This window comes from Podarcis cretensis (assembly GCF_951804945.1).
Source record: "Podarcis cretensis genome assembly, chromosome: 4".
Taxonomy (NCBI): Eukaryota; Metazoa; Chordata; class Lepidosauria; order Squamata; family Lacertidae; genus Podarcis; species Podarcis cretensis.
The window spans coordinates 40,197,766-40,207,704 of NC_137173.1; the positions used below are offsets into that span (position 1 = coordinate 40,197,766).

A 9,939-nucleotide genomic window follows, 5' to 3' on the forward strand; every position below is an offset into this window, starting at 1 on the left:
GTAAGGGAGTTTCAACATGATCATCACCATTGTTTACTTGGAAGTTATTAACATTGACTAGTATGACTGTGGGAACGTATTTTAAATATTCAATGTATAATATTAAAAACTGGTTTGTATCCAGTGCTGCGTGAGCATGGTATTCCACTTGTGCAACTGGACTTCCTTTCTTCTCCTCTTCCCATGTGCCTCTCCTTAATCTGATCCAGACGGTCCCTCAACCCAGTGGAGCAAATTTTGAGGTTGAATGTGGGGGTGGCGGGGGCTTTCAAGGCAGAGGAGGGGGAAGTTCTGTTGCGCAAATGGAACTCTGCTGTACAAACTGAACAGCAGCATTAGCTACAACTCAGTATCTTACATAGTCAAGCGAAGACTGTGGTGGACATCTCGTTTGGCAGTTCTCCAAAAATTAATCCCAAACTATTTGGTATTTCATATTATAGTACTGTACATATACAGTCAAGTACCCCTCTTCCATGTCTGCACATCAGGCAGCAGCCCCTTGCAAATAATGCAAACAAGAGTGCCATACTTAGGACTGTAGGCTTGGCTCCTGTCCAGGAGTGCCATAAACTTATGCTGTTGCACCAGGTATTGCACTCGTTCTATAGGATAGCCATCATTGTTCTAGGAAAAATACTAAGTATGGGCTTGTTACATCTATGCAATCTAACTTTTTATAGATACTTTATTTCTATGAGCTTCTTTGAAAATGTATATGCTCCTGCTTTTCCAAGTTTGCTGAAAACATAAAATATAATTCAAAACAAATACAAGTGTTAACAAAAGAGCTGCATTAAAATCAGCTTCCTTGTACTCAGACTACTCTTGATTGTTCCTTTCCTCATGAGCCAAAGACCTTTGGAAGCATATATTAAGGTCAGAACTGCCTTCATAATAGCAGCACTTTTTTTTTAGTTAAACTGGTTTAGAATAACATTACCAAAATATGTCAGCAGCTCAGCTTCCGAAATCAATGTAAGTGATTAAAAGCTTAGTATTCTCAGCAAGGAAGAAGCTATATTACAAAGTCTAAGTACATTATACACAGTGGTTTGTTTGTGGAATCCCCCAGTAATCTCTGTGTACATACACGGGAACTAAACTAACACTACTGAAAATATTTGTAAAGCTGAACCTTTAAATACCTGAGATTTAAAAACAATTAAAATGTAAAGTTGCATATAGCATGCCTTTACTAAGAATACAGAAATTAATTAATATTCAGAGATTAAGTCTTCTATATCTGAAGTTTCATTTTATATTATTGATTATGATCTAGCAGAAAGGATGGTGTGCTACCTAAAGGTAAAGGTAAAGGTACCCCTGCCCGTACGGGCCAGTCTTGACAGACTCTGGGGTTGTGCGCCCATCTCACTTAAGAGGCCAGGGGCCAGCGCTGTCCGGAGACACTTCCGGGTCACGTGGCCAGCGTGACATCGCTGCTCTGGCGAGCCAGAGCCGCACACGGAAACGCCGTTTACCTTCCCGCTGGTAAGCGGTCCCTATTTATCTACTTGCACCCGGAGGTGCTTTCGAACTGCTAGGTTGGCAGGCGCTGGGACCGAGCAGCGGGAGCGCACCCCGCCGCAGGGATTCGAACCGCCGACCTTTCGATCGGCAAGTCCTAGGCGCTGAGGCTTTAACCCACAGCGCCACCTGCGTGCTACCTAGGAGATTAATAAAAAATCTAGGCTGACTGTGAACTCGCTTCAAATAGAGGAACCCTTTCTCTCTCTGAAGATTTATTGCTGAGCTGAATGTAAACAGTTATAAAACATTTTGCTTAGTTTGTGCTACAAATGATAAGAATAAGAATAAGAATAATTAATAATAATAATACTAATATTTTCACTGATCCTTGTAGAGTTGTTTGTTTGTTTTTCTTTTTGCTGACTTTCCCCCTGTTCCACTGTCCACCCCAAAATTTCATGTCTGCACTGCTGGTTTACAAAAATTGCATTTTTTTTCTCTGCTTTGTTAGAATGAAAAGAAAATTGAACAAGAAAAGAAGAGGCAGCGGGAGGAAAATGAGAAGTCTTCTATGGCCTTGAAACCTAAAACAGATCAGGAGCAAATGGACACTCAGAGCCTGAACAGCCAGCGATCAAATGAGAGTAGATTGGTAGAAAACTATAAATCTGCACTAACACAACGTTTGGAACATGAAGATGAGAATGACCAGCAAATCTCAGAAAGTCTTGACTCTGGTGATAATGCCACTTTGAATTCTGGAATAGGTGGGTTGAGTTTCATGCTTGTAGTATAAACACTGGCTTCACTTGCTAGCCAGCTTCTATTGTGTTTGCCACAACTCCCCTTCTCCGTCCTCTAGCATGCACATAATGGTTGGATGAAATGCAGGAAATATTTTTTACTTGCACTACAGTTTGGAGAAGTGAAGACCCAGCAGGATAGCTGCCTTTTCCTCCTGCTTCTGATTAAACAGGATTTGGGAGAAATGTAGGGGTTCTTACCTCATTTGCAGAAGATAAATGGCATAAGAGATTCCTGCTTCTGTACTGTAGTGTAATTTTCAGCTCAGAGATGAAGTGAATGGGTTGGGTGTTTAAAAGCTGCTCTAAATCCTTCATCTTTGTTGCCTAAGGGGGCCCTTGTTGAGTGGGTTTTTATTTTTAATTCCTTCGTAAGCTGATGGGTTCCAGTTATGATACCATGTTACAAATGTTGCTCTTAAACTTAGATTGGACTGTTTAAATTGGATAATAGGTATGCAATATGTTTCTGTGGTACGTTAGGGTGAAAGTTTGCCTTGTTTATTTAAGGGCAAAGTGGTAATGGTATAAGTTGTAACTTATTATAAGATGACATCCCAACATCATGCAAGCAGACAGTCACTCATGCAATGGAACTTACCCTTTCCCCATACCGTCAGATGGGCACAGTCAAATTTTATCTTTTATTCTGAATGATGATGATGATGACGATGATAATAATAATAACAACAATAATAAAACAAACCCAAAATAAGTTTGCAATTCTGTATACAGTGGTGCCTCGCAAGACGAAATTAATCTGTTCCGTGAGTCTCTTCGTCTTGCGGTTTCTTCGTCTTGCGAAGCACGGCTATTAGTGGGTTAGCGGATTAGCGCTATTAGCGGCTTAGCGGCTATTAGCGGTTTAGCAGCTTAGAAAAAGGGGGGGGAAACTCGCAAGACGTTTCGTCTTGCGAAGCAAGCCCATAGGGAAATTCGTCTTGCGAAGCACCTCAAAAGACGGAAAACTCTTTCGTCTAGCGAGTTTTTCGTCTTGCAAGGCATTCGTCTTGCGGGGCACCACTGTACCTCGGGTTACATACGCTTCAGGTTACATACGCTTCAGGTTACAGACTCCGCTAACCCAGAAATAGTACCTCGGGTTAAGAACTTTGCTTCAGGATAAGAACAGAAATCGTGCTCTGGCAGCGCGGCGGCAGCAGGAGGCCCCATTAGCTAAAGTGGTGCTTCAGGTTAAGAACAGTTTTAGGTTAAGAACGGACCTCTGGAACGAATTAAGTACTTAACCCGAGGTACCACTGTATATTTCACAGAGTGCACTTGTGCTTGTTCTGAGCAAGCAGGCATTGGATTGATAGGGTCATTCTGGCTAGAAGTTGTAACCTTGCTCATCTTGCCTGATGGAAAGTCAAAAGTCTTACCATGCAATCCTAAACACACTTGCTGGGACATTCTGCTTTGTGCTGTTAGTCAGAGGCTCTTTAATCAAAACTAACTTTCCCTTAACATTGTGCCCCCCAGGTGTTGTTGGGTTATAACTTCCATCAGGATGTTCCACTCTGGTCTGTGGTCAGGGATGTTGGAAGCTGTAGAACAAAATATTCAGTGGGCACCAGGGTAGGGAAGGCTAGCCTGAAAATCGTCAGGTATTCCCAGATTGGCCTGCCTCTTTGGAGGCTCTCCCTAAGATGTACCCATTCTCTTAGGTGAGAGAAAACTGCAGATAGCCTTCTTGATCATGGCAGCCAGCTTTTAAATGGTTGTCCCCAGGGAGGCTTGCCCAATGTCCATGTGGATGTCCTTTCAGTACCAGGTGAAAACTTTTTTCTTTTTTCAGGCCTTTTAACCTCTGATAAGGTCGTTTTTAATTTTGCAGTTTATTTGCTGTTTTTATTTGATTGTCGTTTCAAAGGATTACACCGTTTTTACCATTTGGAAACTATAAGCCATTCTGAAAACAGAAAGGCAGGATACCTATTTGTTAAACGAACAAGTAAACATTAGAGTTGGTTAGATGCAAATGCTAAATTGCAAGTGCTGCTTGTGTTTTGCTTTAGAGAACAGCAAAAAGAAAACAAAGAAACTAAAATTGAAAAGGAGCCATCGAGTAGAACCAGTCAATACAGAAGAGACGGTTTCCCCGAATCCTACACCAGTAGCACCTCTTGCACCAGGTTCGTAAACACGAATAACTACTGGTATGTCAGTTTCAAAAAGGCCATTTCACGTGACCTTTCATATAATAAGAAAATAGATCTCACATGGCTTTTTTCATAACATACAGAAATTTTAAGAATAAACCTGCCGCTGTTGGATTTTATTCCAGTGTGAACAATACTTTTGCTAGGAGGGATTTCCCCCCACCCCACCCAGCACACACTGGGAGATAGTTGGGAGCATCATTTTACAACTCCTGGAATTAAGATGCTTGAGGAATTGGATCTCCGTTACCATAATTCCGACAATAATTGACCTGATTCAAAACTCTTGTGGTTAATGGATTAACCACCACTTTTTCCGCTTCCCAAATGTGGGCATATAGGGAATCTCTTTCTCTCCATGCCCTGCTTATAGGTTTCCCAGAAATATTGGCTGGTTACCGCTAGAGACAGAAAACTGGATTAAATGGCCCATTACAGATGGCACTTGTCATTAGTAGCAACAAAAAAGGAGCACGACTGTTCTTACGCTCTTTCTCATCCCTGGCAGCCTGTTTTAAAATAGAATTTTCAATGCACAGTTTATTTATATTATGCATTTCTCCCCAACAGCCTAGATCTCTGCAGACATGTTGTGTTTGGTTCCCACTGACACCTAAAGGAAAATGTTCAGTGAGATTGTGTAATTTGCGTATTTTGATTGTCTCGGTGATAAGTTGTTTGTTTGCCTTTAAATATATGCATGTAACCTTTTCTGGGTTATGAATGAATGAATACATTCCATCTTCACAAAGATGTATGTTTGCATCAGTAGATTTCTGTTTGACAATGTGGTGTTGCTCTTTGATATTCTTTTTCCTGTAGTTGGCTGGGAAACTCCTACTAAAGTTAACAGAATTCGAAAACTTGAACCTCTTGGTGAAACCCGTCGTAATGGTAATTTCAGAGGAGATCACAATTTGTTGGTTTTCCTCAGAAACCTGTTCCATTTTGCATGCTGGCTTTTTTCTTTCATTTCAGCTAACCATGTGCAGCTTAAATAGCATATTTTTTCAAGTTTTGAAAAGAGCTCATTCTTTGTTCTAGCTCCCCCTCTCCTGTTTAAAGCAAAGTGTGGGCTGCATCTTGCTTATACAGTATTTGCTTCATTCTGTTTGCTTCAATACAAATTGGTCTCTGGTGTGTCCCTGCACCATGATTTACAAATAAAGCAACCAGCACCCCATGGTAACGGATCCCATTGCATATAATACTAAATATGTACTTAGGTATAGACCAGAGAAAACAAATGAAACAAATTGCATATATTGCCAGCTTTACATGTATCAATGAATTCCTAAAGCTCAGGTGGGGTGTAGGGATAAATCTGTTTTAAAATGGACCTTTGTTCTAAATCTCATTGATTGTACAATAAATGAACAGATTCTTTTAAAAATTCAGCTGCCTTTTTCTTCTTCTCAGATGACTAATGGAGGGAAAGTATTTTAAGACCTGTGAAATACATCTAGATGCTTTTGCACTATAGCATATCCTCATTGCTTAAGCATTTCTGTTGAGCAATATTTCAAAAAAATGGGGATGCCCTTAGATCAGTGGTAGAGCACATGCCTTGTATATACAAGACCAGACCTCTTATCTCTACTTTAAAGGATTACCCCTAGAAAAGGCTGCAAATTATTTATGTCCTAGCGAACTGCTACAAGCCAGCATAGGTAATATTAAGATGGATGAAGATTCAGGTAGGTAGCCATGTTGGTCCGACGCAGTAGAAATATATTTTAAAAATTGTCCAGTAGCACCTTAGAGACCAAGTAAGTTTGTACTTGGTATGAGCTTTTGTGTGCATGCACACTTCAGATACCAAGATGGATGAAAGCAGCTTCATACATTTGCAGAACTATTATTTTTCCAAAAAAGTAAAAAAAAAATGTTAATACTTGTAGTGGTTAGCACAAATACTTTGCACTGTAATGAAACAGTTACATAATATGCCTTTCCACAAATTTGTGTAACAAAATGCATCTTTCTTTTTAAGGAGTATAAAGAGAAGAAAGCAAGAGAAAAGAGAGAACAACAGAGGTAGGGAGGAGAGTGAAGGGCTTGCATTTACTGATTTCATTCCCTTTGCTCAAAATGAGGCAGCCCAATTTGTGGCTGGAGCATGAGAATGGAAATCAAAGATAGATATATATATCCTTGGACCCAAAACGGAGCGACTTTCCCTCTCTTTTTGATGTGTAGACCCAAAATGGAAAATCTTTTCATGCAAGAAATACTTCTGATTGCACTTGGTAACTCAGCTTGGTGAATTACTGACACAAGAATGCTTATGTTATTCATCACCCATAGATTTGATTCCCAGAAATACAGTTAATAATGTTTATCTGTCATTGAGTTCCTTGCATTCTTGTCCACATTTCATTAACGAAGACCCACAACTTAGATTTGAGATGATAAAACAGAACCTGGGGACAAACAGAGAGTCATGTGCCATGGCTTTTTTGATGCTACTATGGGCACTAATGAAAGTTTAGAATATTCTGTTAGAAAGTGTGCATTTGCCAGAATTCCAATACTTTTCATCTTCAGGAGAAACAACAGACTTCATCAATCCTCCAAAAGGTTTGATCTACACTTCCGATAATCTTTAGTCAGCATGGCCAGCCAGGGCTGATGGGAATAGTAATTAAAAACATCTGGAAGGCACAAGGTTTTGGGGATGTTGAGACAATTTCCCTAAAATTCAGACCATTTTAAAAACTCCCCTATGCAAAAAAAGAAAGAAAAGCCATTGGATTCATGTATATTTTTACCAGAGAAAACTATGTAGCAAATATTTATGACAATACTTAACATCATGCAACGTCATGTATGAAAAAATAATTAACTTGACAAACTGAATCAAAACTAGGGAGCGTAAGATGTATGTAGCTTACCATCTATTTTTGGTGCCACAGATTTAAAAATATCCTAAGAGCTGCTTGCATGCACTTTTCCTGTTTGCTGTCTCACTTTCCTGCTGAGCACATAAACCAATAGTTTTCTTTTTCTTACTTGATAATTTTGCACATATTAAGCTTGCATGTCTCACACATGGATTTTTTTAGGGTGTAAAGATGAATGTTTTCCTTCTCTATTAGCTATATTTATTAATTTGGCTTGGGGGGGTGTCTCCTTTTTCCTTTTCCAAATCCTGTTTATCTTAGGAAACACATTGTATTGTCTTAAAAAAAGAACTCCCCGAATGACTATTCAGAAGTGTACAAGCAAATCTGGAGCTAGTGTGTCTGGACAACATTACAGTTTAAAGCCCCTACTATCATTTGCTGCTGCTTTGTAGCTAACTATGTTGATGTGGAAAACAGTGGAAGAGAGGGAGGAACCCTGCAAGTGAATGGTCGCTTGAAATTCTTCCTTTCCCTTTCTTTTTTGCTCCTGGTCAATGTGGGCTTCACATGGTTAACTATAAAGCAGTTGGGGAAAATAGCAGCAGCAACAGTTTGGGGTGCGCCTGTGTATATAATCAAATTATCACCCCAACAATTCAGGTTAGACAAGTTTTCAATTCTGTCCCCTCTTTTTTCTTCATATTGCGTTTTGACCCTATTCCTATATTTCTTTAACATACTGTGATTTTTCTCGCTGGAATACATTACCTGTAGACAAAGTATCTGCTGGTGTGAAATGTTTCAAGCATTACCATTTTTCTTCCGCAAGTCTTCGTGACAAAATAATGTCTTAGGAGAAATTGCAAAATATGGGTTTAAAAAATTACGGGCAAAGGTATACCTTTTCAGTATTGTATGTTTTGCCATGCCCCCATACTTAATAAACCAGCAGACACTGGTGTTCCTGTTCTTCAAAAAAAATGGTTAGATACATGGCATTTTATATATTAACTTGGTTTCTTTTCTGATATGTGTTAGATTTCTATGGAAAGCCGCTGCCTCCACTGACTATACGGAAAAGACCTAACAGCGATACCCATGAAGTAATTTCTTAACCAACAGTCATGTGGCAGTTTTTAAAGAAGCATGTATCATGTAAAGGGAAGACCTGTATAAGACACTGTGTTCTTGTTTCCAGAGACACCTGCTTTTCTTAAACGTTGCTGGGCAAGGACAGTAAGGCTGCCTTGATATCTCATCCGTGAAGATGGCCCTCACAAACTATCCTATTTCCTTCTTGACTCACCAATTCTTCTTCAGGGTTAATGTGGAACAAGAGAACTTACATAAGTAAAACTCTTGGGAAATGGAACACTTTTTTTCCCTTCCTGGAAAGGATAGTTGCAATCCTGAAGAAAACATTTTCAAGACCAAATGCAACTTAACTGTGCACGTGCAAGGACTGTCTTTAAGTTTGGCTCAATACAACAAGGAGACTTTTTTTTCTTTTTTTCTTTTTGGGGAGTTGTAAAATACATGCATGTTCAAGTGGGGGGGTATAAAGTGTACATTTTAACTATTTTTATATTTTTCTAGTATTTTGTTTTAACAGAACTATTTGGTTAACAGAACTATTTTGAAATATTAAAGTCCATAGCTATATTCATAAGCAGAACATATTTAAGAATGTCACATTTTTACAGCACTTCACTCTTGCATGTGATTTGCCTCACAAATTGTCTTGTTACTTTGCCATGCTCTGATCCGCCAAGAAGAAACGTGAGTGCAAATGGATGTTGTGCTCATGTCTTTAGTGAACCACAGCTAGACTTCCTGGAATAGTACCATTTCTATCTTCTGGAGGCAATATTTCAAACAGATTATTAGTAATAGTCCGTGTGCAACGACCATTCCTGGAATTGATTTTTCATTTCTTCCTGTTAGATTGTGTTGCTCTTGTGCAACAAATGGAATTGTACCCCAAATTATGAGAGTTTTCTTCATGGAATCATTTGATTTTGACTATAGTAACCTAAAATGAATTATCTGAGAACAAAAGCCCCAGGGTCTAAGGATGGAAACTACAAGCAATAAAAAGTTGAAAATAATTTAAATTTCCTGGAAAATTAAATCACTTATTGCAGAAATTGGGAACCTGTCACTCTCCAGATACTGTTGGACTAAAGCTTCTGTCATCCATCACTTTGCAGATGGCTGAGAGTTGCAGTCAAATAACATCTGGAGGGCCACAGCTTTACTGTGTATGCATTTTTCTTAAGATAACACTGAAATGGTACTTTTTCACACTTTTGTGTTCAGATTTATGCATATGAGAATATATGATCAGGGAAGCCCCTGTAAACTTAAGTATGATGGGCAGCTCTGAATATTCTTGTACACAGTGGGTACAAATTCACACTAGCATTAAAGTGAATAAGGAAGTCTCTTCTCCTATTGGAGCCCTCTGGATCTCTGAAAACTGTCATGTTCTGTCAACGTATTTCCAAACTTTTAACAAACTGGACAGGAAAGGAACATGAAAATATTTATTTGGTACTATGTTTTTGTGTGTTTGTATATCAGTTAAAGAGAATAACTTGTACACCAGAAATAAAACTGACAGTTGAAGCCTCACATTTGACTTTCAGCTTCTGT

At 39.1% G+C, this 9,939-nt stretch overlaps 1 protein-coding gene across 5 annotated transcripts in view; it reads left to right on the top strand.

The window, feature by feature from the left end:
- The window catches only part of ARL13B (ARF like GTPase 13B), a 42,527-nt gene extending 32,609 nt beyond the window's left edge, over window positions 1–9,918 (top strand). For 3 of the 5 annotated variants that reach the window (XM_079974831.1, XM_079974833.1, XM_079974832.1), the window contains exons 8-11: window positions 1,985–2,240; window positions 4,295–4,411; window positions 5,261–5,332; window positions 8,323–9,918. In XM_079974831.1, the coding sequence (XP_079830957.1) occupies window positions 1,985–2,240; window positions 4,295–4,411; window positions 5,261–5,332; window positions 8,323–8,399 (522 nt within the window). In that variant the 3' untranslated portion in view covers window positions 8,400–9,918. Of the gene's footprint in view, window positions 1–1,984; window positions 2,241–4,294; window positions 4,412–5,260; window positions 5,333–6,431; window positions 6,476–8,322 lie in introns of all 5 variants that reach the window. The other 2 variants (XM_079974834.1, XM_079974835.1) reach the window with 2 other exon arrangements.
- The last annotated feature ends 21 nt before the right edge of the window (window positions 9,919–9,939 follow it).